The sequence below is a fragment of the Carcharhinus amblyrhynchos genome, chromosome 17 (assembly GCF_965287045.1).
Source record: "Carcharhinus amblyrhynchos chromosome 17, sCarAmb.v2.hapA, whole genome shotgun sequence".
NCBI lineage: Eukaryota > Metazoa > Chordata > Chondrichthyes > Carcharhiniformes > Carcharhinidae > Carcharhinus > Carcharhinus amblyrhynchos.
This window is the reverse complement of record NC_137340.1, coordinates 27,739,176-27,765,284: the sequence shown is the minus strand read 5'-3', so window position 1 is coordinate 27,765,284 and position 26,109 is coordinate 27,739,176. Positions and strand designations below refer to the sequence as shown.

Sequence of the window (26,109 nt, the reverse complement as noted above, 5' to 3'; positions counted from 1 at the left end):
GAGCGCATTCAAGGACTCCCTTTTAGCAGCACTGGACTTGAACTTCACTGTGTTTGAGGCCAAATTCAACATGAAGCTGTTTATTTTCTCCTTCCATCTTTTCTCTTTTCTGAGTTGCTTCTTCCAGTGGTAATTCCTGGCTTCTTGAGTACCAATTGTAAATTAAAAGCAAAATATTGTGGATGCTGGAATCAGAAACAAAAACAGAAAATGCTGGAAAAACAGAAAATGAACAGCGTTTAGAGCCAACATTTCGATTCTGGATGACCCTGCGTCAGAACCCGATGAAGGATCATCTAAGCACGAAACAGACATTGTCAAACCTGCTGAGGTTTTCCAGCATTTTACTGTTTTTGTACCAATTCTAAATGATGTGTGTGATTTTTTTAAAAAATGAGTTTTATTTACCAAGATAACTGACTATCAACCACAATTCACCATTGCCAAGGCACAAGAACCTATAAATACTAACATTTGTAATATGCAAACCCTACACAACGTGTTGTCTAACATCTTTAAGCTTGAGAGCCAAAGTTCTTTACAGCTTTCAAATCACTCCACAATCATGCTGACATGTACTACCCACCAAAACAATCTCAGATGTTTTTCATACAGACTAAGAACATGGTGCAAGATAAGGCTGTTATGAATTCACCGCATTCTTGGAATGAATGACTGAACTGCAATCTGTTGTCTTCACACAGAAGATCTTCCCAAGTACAGATCATGTAACTATGTTGTCACAGGTTCATGCATTCCCAGTCTGCTGCCACCAGAGGCCATTAGTGCACTTTGTGAAGACTGTGATGTTACAGTCTGAACGAGGCAAGGTGGGGACTAATCACAAGTTCTTCATCAAAACAGCCGCATATCATTTTAGGGCACTTTTTTTTTATAACTATTTCAGTTATAGCTTTGAGCTCTGTTGAGTGATTGACTTCAGACTGAAAATAATCATTTTCACAAAGGAGTGTCCATTGACCACAACATCTTGAAATTAAAGTGCATAAATAAAAGAAAAATCAAATCGCATGGAACAAGCTGCTGTTTGTTTAAGTGATTCAGATTCTAGAAAAAGCAGTTTGGAGTGAACACAGGGAGAGTCTTGTGATCTGCAGCTATCCTGGCTCATTCTTTCCGTTTGAACACCAGGGCTGTGACACTATTTCCAACCTTTCCTCCAAACTGGAATTTAGGTGTTGGCAACTCCTGCAGCATCTCGAATCCTGCAATAAAACAAATAAAAAGAGCATGTTATTGCACATAGCAACTATATTAGCTCTAGAAAGTTAATTGGGTACTTTGAAACATGTTTCTCGGGGGATACTTAAATAAAGCAGTAGAAGCCAGGGGTGGTCTGGCCCATTCAAGCCTGATAGAGGTTATTGGCATTCCACATTGTTAAAATATACTGGGGTCTGCCAGAATTCCTGTATTTGTCTAATTTGGTTTAACAGATGCGCGCAGAGATCATCTTGCAGCTTTTATTTCATAGCACTAGTGCAGAGCGAGACTAATCTATTTACTAGGCTGAAGGCATCTGGGGGAAGCAACCAAAATCTTCTAACATTCATTGATCTCCTTCAGTAGTTGCCTGAAAAAGGACAAAGATAATGCCATGGAAAGTTACAGCCACGAGGAAGTGGTTTGGAGCACAGGCATAAGTTACAGCGCAGAAAGAGGCCATTCAGCCCATCTTATCAGCACTGGCCAAAAAATATGAGGAAACAAAAATATAATCCCAGTTTCCAGCACCCAGTCCGTAGCCTTGCAGGTTACAGGGGAAGCAATGGCCTAGTGATATTATCACTAGACTATTAATCCAGAAACTCAGCTAATGTTCTGGAGACCCGGGTTTGAATCCTGCCACGCCAGATGGTGGAATTTGAATTCAATAAAAAAAGCTGAAATTATGAATTTGTTAATGACCATGAAACCATTGTTGATTGTCAGAAAAATCCATCTGGTTCACTAATGTACTGTAGGGAAGGAAATCTGCTGTCCTTACCCGGTCTGGCGTACATGTGACACCAGAGCCACAGCACTGTGATTGGCTCTCAACTGGCCTCTGAACAAGGGCAACTAGGGATGGGCAATAAACGCTGGCCAGCCAGTGATGCCTATGTCTCACGAAGGAATAAAAAGACATCACTTCAAGTGAAGATCCAGATACCTTTTAAATGAGTTGAGCGTTTCAGCCTTACCCACCCATTCAAACAGTGCCCACCATCCAGAAATCAAACTTAGTGATGGAAAGGGTAAAAGGAGGGTTGTAAGTCAAAGATTTCTTACATCGTCAGGTATTTATACACTTTTATTACAGTTTCTATTTCAAACACAGTTCATGAAACCCAGAGTAATCCAACTATAAATAGCTTCACCTACTGCACAGAAATGATGCACAGCAAAAAATAACAATGCCAGAATGCTAAAATATGGTTTTGAAGCTATCTTCCCTTACTCAATAAATGTTCTGTCTCAGGCTTCAAGATAATAAAGCTGCTAGTTTAAAAGAGCAGTGAAATGATGATAGAAATGAAATACCTTCACTGAAGTGATTGACCAGTTCCTCTCTGGTCCAGTTACACGATGTTATAATGAACAGGCCTCCATCCTGCAGAACACTATGCAAGGTCTGCTGATATAAACTCCGCTTTTCAGCTGGATGGTCAGGACTAAGGCTAATGGCATCAAAGGTTCCCTTGTCTGTGCAAATATCATACTGAGAAATGTTAGGAGCTGGATGCAAAAAGTCTGCCACCTAAAAATAAAAAAGCTACGTTAAGAATAACATTTCAGACATTCCAACTGCTCCAAGATATTGGCATGGACGAGGGTTGGGAGGAAATTTGTGTTATTCATATAATCTATAGAGCAGAAGGAGGCCATTTGGCCCATTAAGCTTGCACCGACAATAATCCCACCCAAGCACTGTCCTATCCCTGTAACCCCACAAATTTACTGTCCTGATCCCCCTGCCATTTAGGGACAATTTAGCATGGTCAATCAACCCAACCGCACATCTTTGGACTGTAGGAGGAAACCAGAGCACCCGGAGGAAACCCACACAGATGTGGGGATGTTGTGATCACATTTCTTCCACCCAGAAAAAATCATTTAGCTAAAACTGTCATTATTACAATTATCCATGAGCTCATCTATGTGGCCAATTGAATGATTGATCAATACAGCAGAACGATGTGGACCATTACAGTTAGCTCTGATGAATATTTGGCACAATCCCTGCTTGAAGCAGGACAGTTATCTATGATGATTAATAGGAGGAATTTAATTGTGGGCTCAAGTTAAAAGTTCCCTACCGACTGATAGCAAGAATTGATTAATGTGTAAAAAGTGAACATGGCAACAATTCATTATTGCTACATTTATCCAAACTGCGAGTAAAACAATTTCCAGTGCCTTCAATTATCCTATTATTTGCAGCACATAGTCACGAGGGGGTGCTGATGCAGAATCAATGTCAGTACAGTTAAAACAATTGGTTGATGCTGCAGCTTGAGCAGCATGCCTGAGAAAGGCTTAAAATTCCAACACAGACAAAGGATTTGCAAGGATTAAAAATAAACTTGGCATCAGAATACATCTCCTTCGTTTGTTATGTTACCAGCAATTAACTTCTGAGCAATTACTCTGTATAATTTATGAGCCAATTACACCCAAAGATCTATTTTAATTGCAGTAACTCTACATTCCAGCTAACCCTTCCATTTAGCAACGTACAAGTTGCCTCCCAGTTTCTCTGAACACTTGAGAGCATATTGTCCACATTCCTTTCCCGCTTGACTGACACTTTTGAGAATTACCCCCCAGAATAATACACAAGGAACGCGACAAGCTACAAATCCAAACTTGAAGCTGTTTGCATTGCAGTGGCTGCCTTCTGGGACATCGCAACTCATTCCCTGCCTCTCCTGAACTCTCTTGTCCAGCACTATCCTCAAAACTGCTGTTTTTCTGCTTGAGAAACTGTTCTTGTAGGGATCAAAACCAGAGAGGTGATGGTTGTTAACCTGCAATCTGATTCAGATCTCACTGGTGAAATTCAATAAAGCATAGGCTAGTCCCAGAAAACTGCCACTGAATCTGACAGATTGTCATAAAGACTTAACTCATTCAGTAGTGTCCTAAGGGAAAGTTATTATACAACCGCATTGGTATGGGCCTGGAGTCACATGCAGGCCAGACCAGGTGAGGATGGCAGATTTCTTTTTCTAAAAGACATCAGTGAACCAGATGGATTTTTATAATAGTGACAATGGTTTCATGTCCATCATTAGACTTTTAATTCTAAATTGGTCTCACCCATGTAAGACTCCAATTGCACTTTAGGCAGTTGATTTTTACTGCCCTCGGGACAACTAGGAGGACAATTAGTGCTGTCTTGCCAGTGCTATCCATATTACAAGACCAACTTTTTAAAATCTCCTTTTCTTAAGCAACTGACAATTCTTAGATTTTTCTTTGTTCTCCAAAGTCCCGGAATGTCTTGCAACTACATTCCGATTTCTCTCGCCATTCTCTCTTCAAATCATTTTAACCTAGCTCTGACCCATCCAAATTACAGAGACCATTCTGATCAAAGTCACAAATGATGTCTTGTACGGTTGTGACCATCGCTGCTCTTTCTCTCTCTTTCCATCCTTCTCCATTTTTCTGTTATCCTCAGGGTCAGCAATCACTTCATCTTACAGCAACGTCTTCTCTGCTTTCCAGTTCTGGGGCACAGCCCTCTCCTGGCTTTGCTGTTTCTTTAAATTAATTCTTGGGATTTGGGCATGGTTGCCTGGGCCAGCATTTATCGCCCCTTCCTAATTAACCTTGAACTGAGGGCATTTTAGTTGTCAACCTGTGATAACCCCCATGACTTGTATGGGGGAAATCACTGATTGACCTCCTTGTAGGACTCATTGAATATGAGCTCCCTCATGATGGTAATACTGTGCCCTGTATAAAGCAGGCCCCTGAGTGGGTCTGGCATTCCAGTTTTCACTTTGCTTTCCTTTATTTTGTGCAATAAAAGACTGTTCCTTTACAGCCGACTCCTGGAGTTATTATACAACCACATCGGTATGGGCCTGGAGTCACAAGTACGCCAGTCTAGGTGTGGATGGCAGATTTCTTTCTCTAAAGGACATCAGTGAACCAAATGGGTTTTTACAATAGTCGACAATGGTTTCATATCCATCATTAATTTGAAATTTTAATTGAACTAAAAATTTCACCATCTGCTCTGGTGGGATTCAAACTGGGGAAAGCAGTGGGTCTCTGATTACTAATCCAGTGATAATTCTACCACACCACCTCCTCCCCCTTCAAAGGGCTTGAGAACGGGAAAATTTACAATAAAACCACAGACAACTCAGTGGGTAAAGGCAACAGGCAAATTGGATTATCCAGACCAGGATGACCCAGGCCACCCACAGAAAGCAAATAAGTGCGGCGTGCAGGAATGGGACAGCCGTAGTTATGGGGGATTTCAATCTGCATATTGATTGGTCGACCCATGTTGGACGTGGGGGGCTCGAGGAAGAGTTCTTGGAATGCTGCCGGGATAGTTTCCTCGAACAGTGTGTGTTGGAGCCGACGAGGGAGCGAGCTATCTTGGATCTGGTGCTATGTAATGAAGCGGGTAGAATTAGGGACCTTGTGGTGAAGGATCCTCTTGGGGAGAGTGATCATTGTATGGTGGAGTTTCTGGTGCAGATGGAGGAGGAGAAAGTGGGTTCCCGGACACGCGTCCTTTGTTTGAATAGAGGGGAGTACGGTAGGATGAGAGAAGAATTAGCGAATGTGGACTGGGGGAGCGCTTTGGAGGGAGGGTCTGTTGAGGAGCAGTGGAGGATCTTTAAGGAGATCTTTCTTGGTGCTCAGCGGAAATTTATTCCGATGGTCAAAAAGGACTGTAGGAGGAGAGGTAATAAGCCGTGGATAACGAAGGAGGTGAAGGAAAGTATTAAATTAAAAGCGGAGGCGTTTAGAGTAGCTAAGAGTAGTGGGCGAGAAGAGGATTGGGAGAGGTTTAAATGTCAACAAAGATTGACAAAGAAGTTGATAAAGGAGGGTAGGAGAAACTATGAAGCTGGGCTAGCGCTTAATATAAAAAAGGATAGCAAGAGTTTTTATAAATATATAAAAAGGAAGAGGCTGGCTAGGGTGAATGTTGGTCCTTTAGAGGATAAGAAAGGGGACCTAGTGGTAGGGGATGGGGATATGGCTAAGGTATTGAATAACTTTTTTGTTTCTGTCTTCACGGAGGAGGACGTGAATAATTTGCCGGGTGTTAGCGATGGAAAGGTGGTAGGACTGGAGGGTCTTAATGACATTACTGTTACTAGAGAGGCGGTGCTCGACAGGCTGGAGGGGGCTGATTGTGGACAAGTCCCCAGGACCGGATGGAATGCATCCGAGGGTTCTGAAAGAAATGGCGGAGGTGATAGTGGATGCCTTGGTGGTTATTTTCCAGACGTCGCTGGATTCCGGGGAAGTGCCGGATGATTGGAAAACGGCTAATGTTACACCGTTGTTTAAGAAGGGTGCCAGGCAAAAGGCGGGGAATTATAGGCTGGTTAGTTTAACGTCTGTGGTAGGTAAAATGTTAGAATCTGTCATTAAGGAGGAAATTGCGAGTCATCTTGAAGGGAATTGCTTGATAGAGCAGACGCAGCACGGTTTCATTAAAGGGAAGTCGTGTCTGACAAATTTACTGGAGTTCTATGAGGATGTGTCTAGGGCGGTGGATAGAGGAGAGCCGGTGGATGTGGTCTTTCTAGATTTTCAGAAGGCGTTTGACAAAGTGCCTCACAAGAGGTTATTGCAGAAGGTCGAGTGTCATGGAGTTGGGGGTAGGGTGTTAGCGTGGATAGAGGATTGGTTGTCAAATAGGAGGCAGAGAGTGGGGGTCAACGGGTGCTATTCGGATTGGCGGATGGTGACTAGTGGAGTGCCCCAGGGGTCGGTGCTGGGGCCTCAGCTTTTTACCATTTATATAGATGATCTGGAGGAGGGAACCGAGTGTAGAGTGTCGAAATTTGCTGATGACACCAAGATTGGGGGAACGGCAAATTGTGCGGAGGGTGTGGAGAGTCTGCAGAAGGATCTAGATAGGCTGGGTGAATGGGCCAGTAAATGGCAAATGGAATTTAATGTTGGCAAGTGTGAGGTGGTCCACTTTGGTAGGAAGAATGGTAGGAAGGACTATTACTTACGGGGCGAAAAACTGCAGCAGGCGACGGTGCAGAGGGACCTCGGGGTCCTTGTGCATGAGTCACAAAAACCCAGCTTGCAGGTGCAGAAGGTGGTCAGGAAGGCGAATGGGATGCTGGCCTTCATAGCGAGGGGGATTGAATATAAAAGTAGGGAGGTCTTGCTGCGGCTATATAGGGCATTGGTGAGGCCGCAGCTGGAGTACTGTGTGCAGTTTTGGGCGCCGCACCTGCGCAAAGATATTTCGGCCTTGGAGGGAGTGCAGAGGAGGTTTACTAGGCTGATACCGGAGTTGAGGGGGTTGAGCTATGAGGAGAGGCTGAATAAACTGGGCTTGTACTCATTAGAGTTTAGAAGAATGAGGGGAGATCTCATTGAGACATATAAGATGATGAATGGGATGGATAGGATAGAGGTGGAAAGACTCTTCCCGATCAAAAAAGACAGTAGGACTAGGGGGCACAGCCTCAAGATAAAAGGGGGGCGGTTTAGAACGGAGTTGAGGAGGAACTTCTTCACTCAGAGGGTGGTGAATCTCTGGAATTCTCTGCCCGTTGAAGTGGTGGAGGCTGCCTCGCTAAATATTTTTAAGACGCGGGTTGATGGGTTTTTGATAGGAGAGGGGATTAAGGGTTATGGTGAGAGGGCGGGAAAGTGGAACTGAGCAGCGACAGATCAGCCATGATCTTATTGAATGGCGGGGCAGGCTCGAAGGGCTGGATGGCCTACTCCTGCTCCTATTTCTTATGTTCTTATGTTCTTAAAGCATACCTTGACAGTGAGATGCTACATTATTGGAAGCATAACCTCAGTCACTGGCTAAGTCGCTGTCTTCAATGGGTAAGCGAATGAGATGGAGGAGCACAGAGAAGGAAAGTCACAGTTTTGGAAAAATCAGAAATTCACAAGGGAAGTTTTGAAGAAAAATTCTAGGTAGCCTTATGACACGGCACATTGATGTATCAACAAGCTTCACCAGAGGCCAGTAAGACGCAGGTTTGTGTCAATTTCCAACCTCATCCAAGCCACATGAAAAAAGGTTGAGCGCAACTAATATGATTCTCCTCAGATCGGGTAGTTATTTTGGAAGTCGATGCAGAAATATGCACCATTTCTCCATTGTCAGAGACTTACAATGACTCCAGGAGCTGGCTGTGATGGAACAGTGCTTTTATTGCACGAGATGAAAATAAACAATAACCACAAACCTGTAGTGAACACAACAAGTCCCAACCAGGACTAAAAGGTTAGTGGACTCTCTCAGGGAGTTGTGTATAGAAGGCTTGGTATACAAGCTCCATCTGGCTGGCTAATTACCAATCCCCAGGGAGCAGGTATTCAATGAATTCAACTGGGAGATTAATTAATGATTCCCCGTGTAGATCATGGGGGTTATCACAACACTGATATTACAGAAAGCTGGAGAGAGTTGCTTCTCAACTTGTGAATACGAGACCGAAGGAGAAATTGAAAAGGGCAGCCCCCAAAAAGAAAGGAACCCCCCCTCAAAACAAAAGACAAAGCAGGCATTAAAACATTAAAATAAAATGTGATTAAAGGGGTCGATAATATACCCCAGCCCCTGCGATGCCCAGCGGGCATGGAAGAACATAAGAACATAAGAAATAGGAGCAGGAGTAGGCCATCTAGCCCTTCAAGCCTACCCTGCCATTCAATAAGATCATGGCTGATCTGAAGTAGCTCAGTTCCACTTTTCCGCTTTTTCCCCGTAACCCTTAATTCCCTTGTCTGCCAAAAACCTATGTACCCGTGTCTTAAATATATTTAGTGAGGTAGCCTCCACCACTTCAATGGGCAGAGAATTCCAGAGATTCACCACCCTTTGAGTGAAGAAGTTCCTCCTCAACTCCGTTCTAAACTGCGCCCCCTCCCCCCTTATCTTGAGGCTGTGCCCTCTAGTCCTGCTGTCCTTTCTGAGTGGGAAGAATCTCTCTACCTCTACCCTATCCATCCCTTTCATTAACTTATACGTCTCTATAAGATCCCCCCTCATCCTTCTAAACTCCGACGAGTACAGACCCAGTCTATTTAGTCTCTCTTCATAGTCCAACCCCCTCATCTCCGGTATCAGCCTAGTGAACCTCCTCTGCACTCCCTCCAAGGCCAAAATATCCTTGCGCAAGTGCGGCGATCAAAACTGCACACAGTACTCCAGCTGCGGCCTCACCAGTGCCCTGTACAGTTGCAGTATGACCTCCCTGCTTTTATATTCTATCCCCCTCGCTATAAAGGCCAGCATTTCATTCGCCTTCTTGATCACCTGCTGCACCTGCAGACTGGGTTTTTGCCACTCATGCACAAGGACCCCCAGGTCCCTCTGCACTGTAGCATGCTGCAGCTTTTCGCCCTTTAAATAGTAATCCCTCCTACTATTATTTCTGACAAAGTGGATAACCTCACACTTGCTAACATTGTACTCCATCTGCCAGGTCCTCGCCCACTCGCTCAGCCTATCCAGATCCCTCTGCAGACTTTCCACATCCTCCGCACAATTTGCTTTTCCACTTATCTTTGTGTCATCCGCAAATTTCATCACCCTACACTCAGCCCCCTCCTCCAGATCATCTATATAAATGGTAAATAGCTGAGGCCCCAGCACCGATCCCTGTGGCACTCCACTAGTTACCAACCGCCAATCAGAATAGCACCCATTGATACCAACTCTCTGCCTCCTATTAGACAACCAATCCTCTATCCACGCTAACACCTTACCCCCAACTCCATGCCTCCTAACCTTCTGAAGCAACCTTTTATGAGGCACCTTATCAAACGCCTTTTGAAAATCGAGAAACACTACATCCACCGGTTCCCCTCTGTCTACCGCTCTAGTCACATCCTCATAGAATTCCAATAAATTCGTCAAACACGACTTCCCCTTCATGAATCCGTGCTGCGTCTGCTCTATCAAACAATTCTTCTCTAGATGCCTCGCTATTTCTTCTTTGATGACGGATTCAAGCATTTTTCCAACAACAGACGTTAAACTAACCGGCCTATAATTCCCTGCGTTTTGCCTGCTACCTTTTTTAAACAGTGGTGTAACATTAGCCGTTTTCCAATCTTCCGGCACTTCCCCGGAATCCAGCGAAGTTTGGTAAATAATCACTAAGGCATCCAATATCACCTCTGCCATTTCCTTCAGAACCCTGGGATGCATTCCATCCGGTCCTGGGGACTTGTCCACCATCAGTCCTGCTAGTCGATCAAGCACTACCTCTCTAGTGACAGTAATCGCATTCAGGCCCTCAACTCCTACCATCCTTCTATCTTTAAAATCCAGCAAACTATTCGCGTCCTCCTCTGTGAAGACAGAGGCAAAAAACTTATTTAAGGCCTCAGCCATTTCCTCATCTCCCACCACTAAATCCCCCCTCTCATCCTCTAAGGGTCCAACATTCACTCTAGCCAGCCTCCTCCTCTTTATATATTTGTAAAAACTCTTACTGTCCTTTTTTATATTTAGTGCTAGTTTAGCTTCATAGTCTATCCTTCCTTTCTTTATCAACTTCTTAGTCAATCTTTGTTGATTTTTAAACCTCTCCCAATCTTCTACTCGCCCACTACTTTTAGCCACTCTAAAAGTATCAGCTTTTAATTTAATACTCTCCTTTACTTCCTTCGTTAACCACGGCTGGTTATCCTTTCTCCTACATTCTTTCTTTACCATTGGAATATATTTCTGCTGAGCACCGAAAAAGATCGCCTTAAAGATCCTCCAATGTTCCTCAGCCGTCCTACCGACCAATCTGCGCCCCCAATCTACATTTGCCAATTCCTCTCTCATCCTATCATACTCCCCTCTGTTCAAACAGAGGACACAGGTCCGGGACCCTACTTTCTCATCGTCCATCTGCATCAAAAACTCAACCATACAATGATCGCTCGTCCCAAGAGGATCCCTCACAACAAGATCCCTAATTGTTCCTGTCCTCGTTACACAACACCAGATGTAAGATAGCTCGCTCCCTCGTCGGTTCCGTCACACACTGTTCGAGGAAACTATCCCGACAGCATTCCAAGAACTCTTCCTCAAGCCCACCGTGTCCGACATGGGTCAACCAATCAATATGCAGATTGAAATCCCCCATAATTATCGCCATCAACAGTGTCCAAGGGCATCAACAGTGCTCTCGGACACCGCATGCTCCCTCCCCAGGGACACCTGGCCGTGAATGTAGCCACGGTAGAGGGGCAGACAGTTGGGTCGGGCAACCCCTTTGGTCGCCCGTGGCCTGGACCTGTTTATGGCAGATTTAGCCAGGGCCAAATAATTAAATCATCTGAAAGAACAATAAAAAGAAAGATATATTTGTTGATGATAAATTTGATGTGAGTTTGGTGTTTGAAGGAAACACTTACTAAAATCCATACCTGTAATTTCAAAGACATCACCCCTTCCTTTTCAGCAATAGCTTTAGCAAGGTCCACAGCAGAAGAAGAATTATCAACTCCGGTCAAGTTAGTAAATCCTGATTTTGCCTTTAATGAATAAAAAAAAGCACATTCCGTATGAAATATCAAATGATCTGTTTTTGCCTGTCTCCAACCACTAATATACCTGATGTTGGCACATTTTCACACTGCCAAATTTTCAGGCTTGAGAATCCTTCCATTCTCATTTTTAAAAACTGAAAATCTCAAATGATGTAGAGGAAGTCTAGCACTGCTGTGAAGTGATTTGTACTTTGTGGCAATATTGCATGAGATGTTATACTTTGCCAATTTGACTGCAACAGGAAGAGCAGTGCAAAATCTGCTACAGGAAGCAGGCTCACATGACTTTGGATTGAAATAATAGAGTATAACTTCAGTATCATGTCAAACCCAGGCATTTTCTTGGGCCTTCTGAGAACTTTCCAAATTTGCTTTGAATTTTTAAATATTTGATTTGATTTATTATTGTTACATGTAATGGGATACAGTGAAAAGTATTGTTTCTGGCACACTATACAGTATAGACAAAATATACTGTTCATAGAGTACATAGGGGAGAAGGAAAGGATAAGTGCAGAATGTAATTTACAGTTACAGACATGGTGAAGAGAAAGAGCAGTTTAATATGACCAGCTTAATATACAATCAGTTTAACGTTTTTAAAGTTTATTTATTAGTGTCACAAGTAGGCTTGCATTAACACTGCAATGAAGTTACTGTGAAAATCCCCCAGTCGCCACACTCCAGGGCTTGTTCGGGTACACTGAGGGAAAATTTAGCATGGCCATTGAACTTGGCCAGCACATCATTGGACTGTGGGAGGAAACCAGAGCACACAGAGAAAACCCATGCAGACATAGGGAAAATGTGCAAACTCCAGACAGTGACCCCAAGCTGGGAATCAAACCCAGGTCCCTGGCATTGTGAGACAGCTGTGCCAACAACTGTGCCGCTGATAACAATTTAACATATGACGTATATATATGATATAAAATATGCAGAGAATCCAAAGGCACCTACCTACATTCTCAATCTCACAGATTTGCCTTGCACATGCATGTGATGATCTACACGAGAGCTGTGTCCTGGATCCGACAGTTCCAAATACAGCTGGGCAGCAAGGCAGGGATGGGAAACATGGATGGAAATTGGTATCACGTGTTTTTTTTGAGGAAACCACTTACACTTCCATAACATTAATTACATACAGAGGTGTCTCAGTGCACTTTATAGGGAGATAGGGCAGCAAATCAACTTCACCTAGGCATTGGGGAGAAATGGTTTCGGAGAGATGAAACCATAGTCAAAGGGGGTGGTCTGAGGGAGGTTAACAAAGCAGAACTCCTGGGAGAGGAGGTTCAAATGGTTAAGAACAAGACAGCCAAAAGAATGGCCACCAACAGAGAAGCAGGGAATGAGAAGAAAACCAATGTCAGAGAATCAGAAGGTGAAGATATCAAGGCCAAAGCTATGAAACTCTGGCAAGGATCTGGGTAACGGAGATGCAGCTGGAGTATGGGTAGAACGTTAATTTTGGTTATGATGAACTACATTTCACGCTAGTGTTTTTAGATTACGAAATACACTTACGAGTTCAATCAAAAAAACACCATTTCCTGTCCCAATATCCAGCAGGGCCACATCCTTGGGAATTTTTTGCATTTCCATCCAGGTTATTATACGATCCATGCTTTCTTCACCAAACCTAAAGGATAACAGGAGTTGTTGACCAATGATTATCTCTGAAAAATTACATCAGTATTTATTGCCATGGATTGATTAATAAAATGAGCCTCTCAAACAAGGGAGAACAAACAAACAATAAACCACATATCCAAGGGATCTGGAAAATAATATTGGTGGGCCATGCAAAATTATAAACTCTTAAACTGCATTTATTGTTCAGAGGCTCAGCAGCCTCTTTTTGGAAAATATATACAAACAAAGTTAAAAGACGCTAATTTAAAATGTCAACGAGAAAGATTTCTGCAGATTATTTTATAGAGCTTGTTTTTTCTTCCCACTCCTGCTCTTTTAGCCTGGAGGGACCTGGATAAAGTCATAAAGACACTAATGGCTCTCTGAGCCGTTGTCTGGAGTGCCCAGGTTTTGTTTATGAGCTGAGAGAGTAAGCAATAATGTGAAGATGCCGGTGCTGAACTGGGATAAGCACAATAAGAAGTCTCACAACACCAGGTTAAAGTCCAACAGGTTCATATGGTAGCAAAAGCCACTAGCTTTCGGAGCGCTGCTCCTTCGTCAGGTAAGTGGAAGTCCTGTTCACAAACAGGGCACATAAAGACAAAAATTCAATTTACAAAATAATGGTTGGAATGCAAGTCTTTACAAGCAATCAAGTCTTAAAGGTACAGACAATGTGAGTGGAGAGAGGGTTAAACACAGGTTAAAGAGATGTGTATTGTCTTCAGATAGGTCAGTTAGTGAGATTTTGCAACCCCAGGCAAGTCATGGGAGTTATATATCCAAGACCCCAGTTGAGGCTGTCCCCATGTGTACGGAACTTGGCTATCAGTCTCTGCTCAGCGACTCTGCGTTGTCGTGTGTCGTGAAGGCTGCCTTGGAGAATGCTTATCTGAAGATCAGAGGCCGAATGCCCATAACCGCTGAAGTGTTCCCCAACAGGAGGAGAATACTTTTGCCTGGTGATTGTTCAGCTGTGTTCATTCATCCGTTGTCATAGCATCTGCATGGTCTCCCCAATGTACACATGACAACACAGAGTCGCTGAGCAGAGACTGATAGCCAAGTTCCGAATACATGAGGACAGCCTCAACTGGGATCTTGGATTCATGTCACACTATCTGTAACACCCACAACTTGCCTGGGCTTGCAAAATCTCACTAACTATCCTGGCTGGAGACAATACACATCTCTTTAACCTGAGTTTAACACTCTCTCCACTCACATTGTCTGTACCTTTAAGACTTGATTACCTGTAAAGACTCGCATTCCAACCATTATTTTGTAAATCGAGTTTGTGTCTTTATATGCTCTGTTTGTGAACAAAACTCCCATTTACCTGTCAAAGGAGCAGAGCTCCGAAAGCAAGTGGCTTTTGCTACCAAATAAACCTGTTGGACTTTAACCTGGTGTTGTGAGACTTCTAACAGAGTAAGCAACAGCAGGCTATACAATTGGGAAATAAGTCATAACCAAGTCTCGAATCCTAGCTTCATACAGACACATGGGCCCATTTTTCCAAGCAAGGTGGGGAACCCAACATCCAGGTAAATTCTGGGTCCTTAAACTCAACAGTGCCTCAACAGTGTCGCTCCTGCAATGCTACTTTTAAATTCAAAGGCCCTAACTGGATAGGAGATGACCAGCACCTCCAGGAAGCAAGAACTGCCTTCCTGGCGCCGGTGGCAAAAGCCGATAGCAGCCATTTTGAGCTTGTCACTAAGTTGCCAGGTAGGACTGTAGCTCGGCACTGGCCAGTTGCTGGAACACAGGGGAGAATGGCCATGTAAACAAAGATAAGATAAAGCACTCAATTAACGTGAACGCCCATCAATTTTACACACATTCAAATCAACGTTTCGATGTTTCCACAACAAATCTGACAGCTGGGCACTTATGGGCGATGCACTGTCCGGGTTCACGAAAACAAATATTGGAAATCGCACTTCTGACCAAACAAGCTCATTAAGGAGTTTAACGAGCCAGCGAACGGGATTCCCCTTCCCTCTTCCCCCAACAACCCTAACAATTCTAAACTGTGCCGGAGTCATTGGGATCCTGAGATGACCTCTGGGACCACGTTTTGGAAAATATGCTTGTACCAGGTCCCAAGCCAGTGGGTGTTGAAAAAACCGGGCCTTTTTTCAGTTGGTGTCATTAACTGCTAACTAAGAACATGAAACCAGGTCAACTATCCATGCATAATTGTAGTTAGAAAAAAAAAGAATAATTGTAGTGCCCCTGCTATAGACCGTAAAAAACTGCACACATTGTGAAATCCTTCGCTTCTGCTCCAGAGAACCTTTTGGGATAATTCATGTGTCAATATAAATATTCCAAAAACACTGCACAAAAATTTAAAACGACACCATTAGATGCACTGAACTGCTCAAAGAGAACACTAATCTGTCACTATGGTTGTGACCATAAAATTTAGTCAAAGATCGAACATTATAGAAGAAAGACCAGATCAATTGATCACTGAAAATATTTCATGCCAACAGCTTTTCACCATACTATATTCTGTTTGTATGTGCAACAATCTTATTGTGAAGTTTTCGACATATTTCCTTCTAGGCAGCAACAGGGAAGTAATTATTTTTCCCTTTGTAATGCTGATGAACAATAATTGCTGCTGATAAACAATAATCAGTTGATCAGTTCTACTGGAATATAAAGCTACATTTGATTATTGTTTCAAAATATAATTCACATTCATAGAATCCTACACTGCAGAAGGAGGTTATTCGATCCATTGAGTCCACACCGAACACAATCCCACCCAGGCCCTATTCCCGTAACGCCATGCATTTATCCTAGCTAATCCCTCTGACACTAAGGGGCAATTTAGCATAGTCAATCCACATAATCCGCCCATCTTTGGACTGTGGGAGGAAACCAAAGCACCCAGAGGAAACCCACACAGACATGGGGAGAATGTGCAAACTCCACATAGTGACCCGAGCTGGGAATTGAACCCGGGTCCCCGATGCTGTGAGGCATCAGTGCTAACCACTGTGCCACCATGCTGCCGCATTTTTCTAATTTTATGCCCTTTTGGTTGCTGACCCTCTACCAGTAATGTTCCCTTAATAATGTCCCATTATTGAAGGAGTGTGGCATTTAGAACTGCATCATTCTCAGACAGTTCCAAGTTATAAATAGTATGTCTGAAGTACTCTCAGCCGTGACCCTTGGAAACCAACATTGGTCGCTATTTTTGGAAGTGGGACTTTGAGCTTTATCAACAGGTACCTCTTCACTCAGTACATGTTACCGTCCCAGCCATAGTATTGCAAGATTTTAAAGTTTGCATTTTTTCCCCTCATTTTGAAGATATCCTTAAATCACAAAGCCAATAGCGGGCAGGGTGGGGGAAGGAGATATAAGATAGCACCACTGATACTTATCTAAGGAATAACAGGTTTTGCTTCTCACCATATCTCACCAACATCGCCCGAATTGTAAAAGGACTGCAGCTCCCTTTCGTAAGCATGATCCCAACTACAAGGTAACAGGAAAAAAACTCAGATATTTAAAACTAAAAACCAAATCTTCACTGCAAAAGACTGGTGTGAGGCAGAAGAGCAGAATAAAACAAGATATTTCACACAATTATCTAAATGCTTTTTAAAAGACAAAATTGTACCTGCCTCTACTATTGCTTCTGGCAGCTTGTTCCAGACACTCACCACCATCTAAGTGAACAATTGCCCCTCTGGCCCCTTTTGTATCTCTCCTGTCTCGCCTTAAACCTATGCCTTCTGGTTTTTAACTCCCCTACATTTGGGAAAAGATGTTGACTATCTATCTCATCTATGCCCCTCATTATTTTACAGAGCACTACAAAATCCTAAGCCTCCTATGCTCCAGGGAAAAAGTTTATTCAACAATGAAATACTATATTTAAATTTCTTCAAAAAAACTGTTATGATGCAGATAGAGCCCATTGTGTTTCCAGCAATGGTATCACCCAGATTGTTGTAGTAGAGGCATGAATGTTAGGTTACAAATGACGCTGGTACTCAGTTGTTTCACTCTATTGCATAGATGCTAAAATAAATCAGTCACCACAGCAATTATGCATAGCAGAGAATGTTGAATTTCTTAAAATTAGCTATACACACCCAATATTTATCGGGAACGGTAGTGTGGGGGTAACGTTACTGGGCCAGTAATCCCGAGGGCCCGGCTAATGGCCCAGAGATTTGTGTGCAAATCTCGTTATGACAGCTGGCAGAATTTAAATTCAAGAAATTAAATAAACCTAGTCTCAGTAATGATGACCATGAGATCACAGGATCACCTGATTCACCAGGCCCCCTAGGCAGCACCTTCCAAATCCACAATCACCACCATCTGGAAGGATTCAGACAGCAGACACATGATAATACCACCCCACCTGCCAAGTTCTCCTCTAAGCCGCAGATCATCCTGACCTGTAAAATCATAAAATCCCTACAGTGCAGAAAGAAGCCATTCAGCCCATCAAATCTGCACCGATCTCCGAGGAGTATCTTACCCAGGGCAACCCCTTGCCCTATCCCCATAACCCCACACATTCACCCCACTCATCTCTCTAAGCTACAATTCTTGGGATACTAAGGGACAATTTAGTACAGTCAATTCCCCCAACCTGCACATCTTCGGACTGTGGGAAAAAACCGGGGCACCCACAGGAATTCTATGTCAACACAGGGAGAATGTGCAAACTTCACACAGACAGTCGCCCAAGGGTGGAATTGAACCCGCGTCCCTGGCGCTGTGGGACAGCAGTACTAACCACTGTGCCACCATACCAAAACAGAGTGGACTAGTAACAGCTTCTAGTCATACTCACTGAATTATACCTTATAGGCAAAGTCGCAGACTCCTTTATCACCATCCCTGGGATATGTTCCATTCCGTGGGCAGAACAGTCCTACCAGAGATGCTGGCACAGAGTTTGTGAACAGAACTCCCATTCACTTGATGAAGGAGCAGCGCTCTGAAAGCTTGTGGCTTGTGCTAATGAATAAACCTGTTAGACTTTAACCTGGTGTGTCAGACTTCTTACTGAATCATAGTCATACAGTGCAGAAGAGGCCTTTTGGCCCATTGAGTCTGCACTGACATGCAAGAAACATCTGACCCCCGACTTAAGCCCATTTACCAGCACTTGGCCCATAGCCTCGAACATTATGACATGCCATGTGCTCATCCAGGTACCCTTGAAAGGGTTTGAGGTAACCTGGCTCTACCACCCTCCAAGGCAGTGCGCGCATTCCAGGCCATCACCACCCTCTGAGTAAAAACATTTTTCTTCACATTCCCCCCTAAAGCTCCTGCCCCTCACCTTGAACTTGTGTTCCCTCCTGCTGACCCTTCAACTAAGGGGAACAGCTGCTCCATATCCACCCTGTCCATGTCCCTCATAATCTTGTACACCTTGGTCAGGTCACCTCCCACCCCCTCCCCAATTTTCTCTGTTCCAACAAAAATAACCCAAGTCGATCTTCATAAGTTAAACATTGCATTCCAGGCAGCATCCCAGTGAATTTCGTCTGCAACCCCTCCAGCGCAATGGGATGTTGTAGATTATGAAGGCTGTGGCTTGGCTAGTCTGTAGGGTGACCCTCCAGTACCCTGTGAAGAGCACTTTACAGTGTTGGTTGGGCTGAGGTTTCTCGCGTTTTGTCCTGAGACAGGGGTTACTGCCCAGTGCTTTATCCGATATTCACCTGATGGGATTCAGGCCAAGACTAGTTATAGCTCGGCGGGTTGCTCTGTCCTGACAGAGAGCGGGGGGATTAGGAATCAAGGGTAGGACTGGAGTCACAGGGATCATTCTGCATCAACTGTGCAATGCGTGACAGTCACATTTCATTGCATTTCAGCAAACACTTTGCTGACTGTCCTTACTTTTCATTGAAATGCAACTTAACAAAGAGCAAAGTATCAAGAGCACATACTATTCCTTCGTTCCTAATTTGGAAGGTTGGAATTCATCACTAGACGGGGACTGAGCTCCGGCTTTTTCCTGCCTCTCCCAGCCATGTGAACACTCAGCACCTTCCATCGCTGTTGACCCAGGAAGTTGGTCTACTTGGTCATGGCAGAGACGTGCCGCACTGAGTAATGAGTGTGACTAACCAGGCGGCCGCCATCTTTGTGACTGGCAAAATTGATGCTCTCACTATGAAACCTGACAAGTTTGGGTTTCGGATGCTGAATCAAGCACCATCTAATTCAGAATGATTAAAATGGTCGGCGAACTGTGCAAACAGTTTAAGTAAAGCAACATATATTTGGTTTGTCCTGTTTTTTTTTTGATTAACCTGAACAGGGAGTCATCCTTTGATTTTAATTTTGGACTGGTACTGTTTGGGAGTTGTGGGGAGGATAGGGTGGTGATTTTATTTCCTATGTTCAACAGTGTCCCTTCAGTGGAGGTGACCAAACATTCTCTCCCCTTCCCTTTACTTAATTCATTCACGGGGATATTGGTGTCACTGGTAAAGCCAGCATTTGTCACCCTTTGCAAAGCTGTACTTTTTAAAATTCATTTGTGGGAAATGGGCATTGCTGGCTGGCCAGCATTTATTGCCCATCCCTAGTCACCCCTTGAACTGAGTGGTTTACTGGGCCATTTCAGAGGCAGTTAAGAGTCAACCACATTGCTGTGGCTCTGAAGTCACATGTAGGCCAGACCAGGTAAGGACAGCAGATTTCCTTCCCTAAAAGACATTAGTGAACCAGATGGGTTTTTATGACAATTGACAATGGTTTCATGTCATCAGTAGATACTTTTTATGAAATCAAATTCCACCATTTGTGGTGGTGGGATTCAAACCCAGGTCCCCAGAACATTAGCTGAGTTTCTTGATTAATAGTCAAGTGATAATATCACCAGGCCACCCCTCTCCAAGCTGCGAACCACCACTCTGAATACAGCTAAATGGAGAAACATACAAAATAGAAACAGGAGTAGGCCATTCAGCCCTTCAAATCTGCTCCACCATTCATTTTGATCATCAAATTCAATATCCTGATTAAGGGACCATATGCCATGGTCCCTTAGGCCCCAAGAGCAAAGGGCAGCTAAGTGTCAATCACATTGCTGTGGCTGTGGTGTCACATACAGGACAGACCAGTTAAGGATGGCAGATTTCCTTTACAAAAGATGAAAATAAACCAGATGTGTTTTGAATGATAATCCAGTTTCATTGTCACTACAATTGATTTTTATCTTTGTATTCCAGATGCATTTGATTAATTGATTCTAAATTCCCCCACTGCTGTGGTCGGATTTGAACACATCATTAGTCCAAATCTTTGGATTACTAATGCAGCAAAAGAGCTCCAATCCTACTATATCCCCAGCATATTCCCTTGAGTGGTGTTCAGAAGGTCACAGCATGGAAAGTATACGTCTATATTAGAACATTCATTTATAAAAGTAATATATTGGAATCTCATAAGGTACACAAAATATACTCAGAAGAACTTTCAAGCGAGAATTTCAAATATTTACAAGTTTTATTATCAATATGTAAAAATTAGCAAATAAAATAGACTGCAAGAAAGAGAAAGTACTTTCATTGCATTGCACACGCAGTGGACAGATCATCTAATTCTGGGTATAAAAACCTAATACTCCATTTGAATTCAAAACAATATATCCATTAGGTCAAAATGGAGCTCATATTTAACAATCTGCCAAATCTCAGCTACAACCTGTCCCAGATTCAATCTGGCCATCCTGCATCCCTACACCCATCAATTAAACTGGAGGACTAGGTTAAAATATTCACAAAAATACCAGTCGACTTGAAATGTAAACTCTCTTTCTCTCCACAGATGCTGCCTGACCTGCCGAGTACTTCCAACATTTGCTGGTCTTATTCCCGCTTTTACTGTTGCAGGACCAGGCACACTGAGAGTGAGAAAATTTTAGATCTGATATTAGCCCTGCATCAAAGTTACACTTTGTTGAAAACTTAACAACTTTTAATTTGAATCCAAACTTTTGGCTAGCAATGACATGCGGGATGGGATGTCAATTAATAGAATACCCAGCAGACAAGATATAGTTTTTTTACAGGATATGAGCATCGCTGGCTGGACCAGCATTTATTGCCCATCCTTAACTACCCTTCATTTCAGAGGGCATTTGAGAATTGTGGTTCTGGAGTTACATGTAGGCCAGACTGGGTAAGGGCAGTAGATTTCCTTCCGTAAATGATATTAGTAAACCAAATTGGGTTTTACAATAATCATTTCATGGTCATCTTTAGACTTTTAATTGCAGATTTTAATTGGGTTCAAATTTCACAATCTGCCGTGGTGGGATTCGAACCCAGAACATTATCCTTGATCTCTGGATTTCAGTGATAATTCCACTGTGCCACTGCCTCCCCTAAAAAGATTGGGGATTTATGATCAAGTTAAAGATTGGACAACTTTCTGAGAGGGGAAAAAAAAATCACCCCGTTAAAAGCCTTCTTGGAGCCGGCAGCTCGGATGCAGACTGTCAAAACTGAGATTCGGGCTTCCATCTGCCTGAGCAGCAACTGGCGGGAGGGGCGGAAGTGAGCTAACTGCGGGGCGGAAGTGGTCTGTTCCCAGCGGTCTGTGCGCGGAGCGGAAGTGTCCGTGCCGCGGGGGTGTGTGGGTGGGGAGGTTGGAAGAAAGATGGCCGCCTCCGTCTCAGGCTACACTTTCAGTTCTTTAGTTTACCATCACGCCAACAGCCCCTCGGACCATGTAAGTGGCAGCGCCGCCGCCCCCGGCCCGGCTTCCCCGCGGCACAGCCGAGCGCACGGACGCCGTCAGCCCGTTCGGAGTGGGCTTTTTCCGGCTGGGTTGGAGAGAGAGAGAGAGGCCGAGTGTACGGCTCCTGTCGCCCGGGTTCTCTCTCTCTCTATCTCCCCTTCCTCCCCTTCCCGCCTCCCCTTCCCGCCGGCCTTTCCTGGCAGGAGGGTTCGGGGTTCCTTCAGCAATTAAATCCCTGAAGCTGCAGGATCCGAGCTACCGGGACAGAGCCCAGGCCCTGGGCCGGCTGGTAGCAGCTGCTCTGTTCCCCCCAGCCAGAGGTCACCAAGGAAATGGGTTAGACTTTACAGCCGGACTCAGGAGTCAGCCTGCTTTGGGAGTAGCTGCTTTTGCAGCTCGCCCACTTCGTGCAGGGTTTTCTCCCTTTGCCTTGAAATATTTTCTTCAACCGAACTGGAAACGGGATGTAAAGTTTTGAAGGCAACAAAAAGGCAATGTTGAGGCTTTTTGCAGAACTTCTATGAAGTGTCTTTACAGTAACTTTTTTTTGAATGGACCACCCCGTTTTCTCGAATGTAAAGTTCAAAATAGCCTGCCCAACAGTATGTATGAAGATAGAAACAAGAGTTAACGTCGGGCCAATGACCTTTCATCAGAGCAGATGTACAATTTGTTGTTGTACAGTTGTTTTTAACAACTTCTCGAGTGTCTTGAATTTACACAGAATTTTGTCAACTGGACTGATAACATTTAAGCCTGGAGTTTGTTTCTGGTGATTAAGGCTGGTATTAAAATGTCTACAAACAAATGATACTTGCCTGGCTGGCAGATATGGCTTGATGATCTTGAAGCAACTCAACTGTCAATACTTTCACTGGTCTTATCAGTGGAGTCGCTTCATTAGTGTTAGATTTATCTACTGCAAAAGTTAGAATAAATAAGTTGCTTCAAAATAACTTGATTTAATTTTTATTTCTGCCTCATTTAGATTATTTTTGCAATTTTTTATCCTTTATTTGCTCTAATTTAACTGAATTTATCATTCTAGGAAGGCTTTCTTTTGGGTGATGTTAAACAACTCGAAACATTCAGTATTAGCGATTCACAGATCAGCAACACAGAGCTACTGCAAGTAATAGGTAAGTCTGATAATCTTATACGTGTGATTATGTCAGAGTGAGTGGCAAGAGGTTTGCAATACAAATCAGTCTATGCTGAAGTAATGGATTTGTGGTCCATTTTCTCCTGTTGATTTTTGGCAATAATTGATTTTTCTGATGAAGATGTTGGGAGTACTTCTATCTTAATTTCAGCAGCTGAACAGGCCTTCTGAAAAGTTATAACCTTTGTTTCCGCAATTAATTTTAAAAATTAGAAGAGAAGTAGGAGTGAAGGATTAAAATATCAGATCAAGTACAAGTAAACAAATCTGACTTTAATGAACGTTTTATGTTTCCATTGCATTAGAGCTGTTCTCATTTGTTTAGAATATACCTGAATTAAATGTGATGCTTAAGTTATCAACTTGAGAACAATGACAATAGCCAAGGAGTGAGACTTGTAAAGTTGTCTAAGACTAAGGTAGCTGCCTCAGTCTAAGAGGTGTGAGTGAAATTAGGATGTGCTTATCGAGGGGGATAGTGATTTTTGTTGTAATGTTCATCTTTGTATTGATGCAGTTCAATAAATTTCAAATGATCTTTGAGTCTGTTTAAGGTCTGTTAATATTTCATCAATTCATTATTCTGAACTGTTATGTTTTAATCATAGTAATGAAAGATGTAGTACAAAAGCATGCGAGCAATTTAACAAAGCACTTTTGGCAATTAATTTTTTCAAGCATTGATTTATAGGGTGGTATTGTGTGATGGACTGTTGGCTACTTTTGCACAAGGGTTTTGAGGAAGAGTTGCATTTAATTATCGAGTTTTTGGAGTAAAATGAATTTGCAGAAAATTTTGGTTCTTTAAGGCGCATCAAAGCAAAAGGTTTCAAAAACTAATATGTTAGGCATTTAAATTGTTTCCACAAAGATTGAAAGCAATAATAATTTGTTAGCCCGTCTGATAAATGTCTTAAACCCATTGCATTGGAAGCTCCTGATTCCAGGAGCTTGACTGGGTTTGTTTTAACATAAAACACTCCCCTTTGGCTGTGAACTTTGAGATAAAAATAGAAACAAACGCCCACAGACAGATTTTAAATAAAGTTGCTGGGGCAGGGTTTTAATTAATGAGGATAGAAGGCTATGAGTATTTTAGAAAGTTAAGTCAAACAAAATGACTTTATTATGCAAAGTAATTTGTTCTAATTTGAATGAAGCAACAGAGCAAAGAAAAACGAAATGTGTTTTGTGCTGGTCTTGTCTTACCTGGTTTTCTTGGTCAGTTTGTATTGAACTTGGAGGGCACGTGTGAAGGATGTAAATATTCAGCTCAGAACATAGTCCAATTATTGTACTCTTGTGTAACACTGTAGTATAATTGAACATTGGGTTGTACTTAAACATGAGGTGGGTGGGACTGCTAATGGGAGTAACCAGTACTACTAAACTACAGAGAATTTCTAAGGCAAGACTCAAATTTATAATAGGCAAGGTGGGACCAAATTTCCTGTTTGAAAAATGTACTGAAAGCTTTAACAGTGAATTGCTGTAATGGGAGTTGTCAGGATAACAGGTTAGGGAAGGTGGCTTTGGTAAATATAAACTGTTGTCATCTTGACCTCAGTAGTGCATTTGTCATGACTGCATAACTAAGTTGCTAAGTAATGAGATTTTGTACATGCAAATAGAAGGCAACGTATCTGTGCGCCAAAATGCTGTACTTTATGGATGTCTATTGAAATAAAATAGATTTATATTTCACTTTAATCGTTCTTAAATGTAAAAATGCTGTTTCTGTTGTGTTTAAAAATTGAAAGAAATAACTTGCATTAATGTAGCATCTTTTAGTTTCTCATGATATCCTAAAGTGCTTTACAACAAAATAATTTTTCAAATGTGGTCATTGTCTTGCAGGCAAGCACTTTACCTAAAATGTTCCACAAACAGTAGTGAGATGTTTTAGTTAAGAAATAAATATATACCAGAAAATTGGTGATCTCACTTAGTATTTTTGAGTAGTGCTATCTGGCCTTATACTTTTTATAAACTTCATGGTATATGAGCTTTGCTGATGAGGCTTGTCGTTACTGCACATTCCTAATTGTGCTTGGGAAAATGGTGAACTGCCGCCTTTAACTATCGTCGCCCTTGTGATGTAGGAATATCCAGACTACTCCTAAGGAGGTAATATCAGGATTTTGACACAGCTACAGTGACAGAACAGTGATCTTGATTCAAGTCAGGATGGTGGGTGAATTAGAGGGAACTTGCATGCATCCACAGCCCTTATTCTTGCTGGTAGAGAATGCAAATTTGCAAGGGATATTGAACAATTGGCAAATTGTTGCAGTCCACTTTAAAGGTGGAATGTGCCACTGTGCATCGGTGCTGGAGGAATGAATGTTTAAGGTGGTGGGTGGAGTGTCAATTAAGTGGACTGCTGCTATGCATCATATACATCATTTTCAATCGCACTCTTAATTTGTGCCATGTAGATGATGGGCAGGCTTTGGGAGTTGAGAAGTGAGCTACATGCTGCAGAATTTTTAGCCTCTGACCTGCTGTTGTAGCTGCAATATTTAAATTACTGGTCCAGTTCCATTTCTGACAAAGGCAACTCCCACAATGTTGATGGTTAACTGCATGAGCAAGCAACTGGCACCCTACATTAGATATCTCTTCCATGCACTTAGAAAGCAACGCAACAGCCAAGTTACAGTAAGCAACACATTGGGAAATCTACACTGTTAAATTTAGCACCTTTCCAAGCTTTAATTATATTGTAGCATATAAATACGTGGAAATAATTCTGTGAACTTTGAAGCAATTCATGACCCATGAAAATGGAGGAACTGGACAATGCAACTTAA

General features: G+C 42.8%; 2 protein-coding genes across 3 annotated transcripts in view; one reads left to right on the top strand and one right to left on the bottom strand.

Annotated features, from left to right (window-relative positions):
* Positions 1 to 387: 387 nt before the first annotated feature.
* Positions 388 to 19,446, bottom strand: eef1akmt2 (EEF1A lysine methyltransferase 2). Of its 2 annotated transcripts, XM_080205284.1 has the most exons (6): positions 19,332 to 19,446; positions 16,819 to 16,884; positions 13,270 to 13,384; positions 11,617 to 11,724; positions 2,545 to 2,761; positions 388 to 1,226 (listed from the first exon to the last, which is right to left on the bottom strand). In XM_080205284.1, the coding sequence occupies exons 1-6, from the start codon at positions 19,436 to 19,438 to the stop codon at positions 1,129 to 1,131; spliced, it is 711 nt and encodes a 236-aa protein (XP_080061410.1). In that variant the 5' UTR covers positions 19,439 to 19,446; the 3' UTR covers positions 388 to 1,128. The 2 variants fall into 2 exon arrangements, with proteins under 2 accessions (XP_080061410.1, XP_080061411.1); XM_080205285.1 differs by lacking the exon at positions 16,819 to 16,884 and having other exon boundaries at positions 19,332 to 19,413.
* A 2,564-nt stretch (positions 19,447 to 22,010) lies between these two features.
* Positions 22,011 to 26,109, top strand: part of abraxas2 (abraxas 2, BRISC complex subunit) — a 32,512-nt gene continuing 28,413 nt past the window's right edge. Inside the window, exons 1-2 of the mRNA XM_080205667.1 lie at positions 22,011 to 22,125; positions 23,183 to 23,273. Coding sequence (XP_080061793.1) covers positions 22,054 to 22,125; positions 23,183 to 23,273 — 163 coding nt within the window. The 5' untranslated portion in view covers positions 22,011 to 22,053. The remainder of the gene's footprint in view (positions 22,126 to 23,182; positions 23,274 to 26,109) is intronic.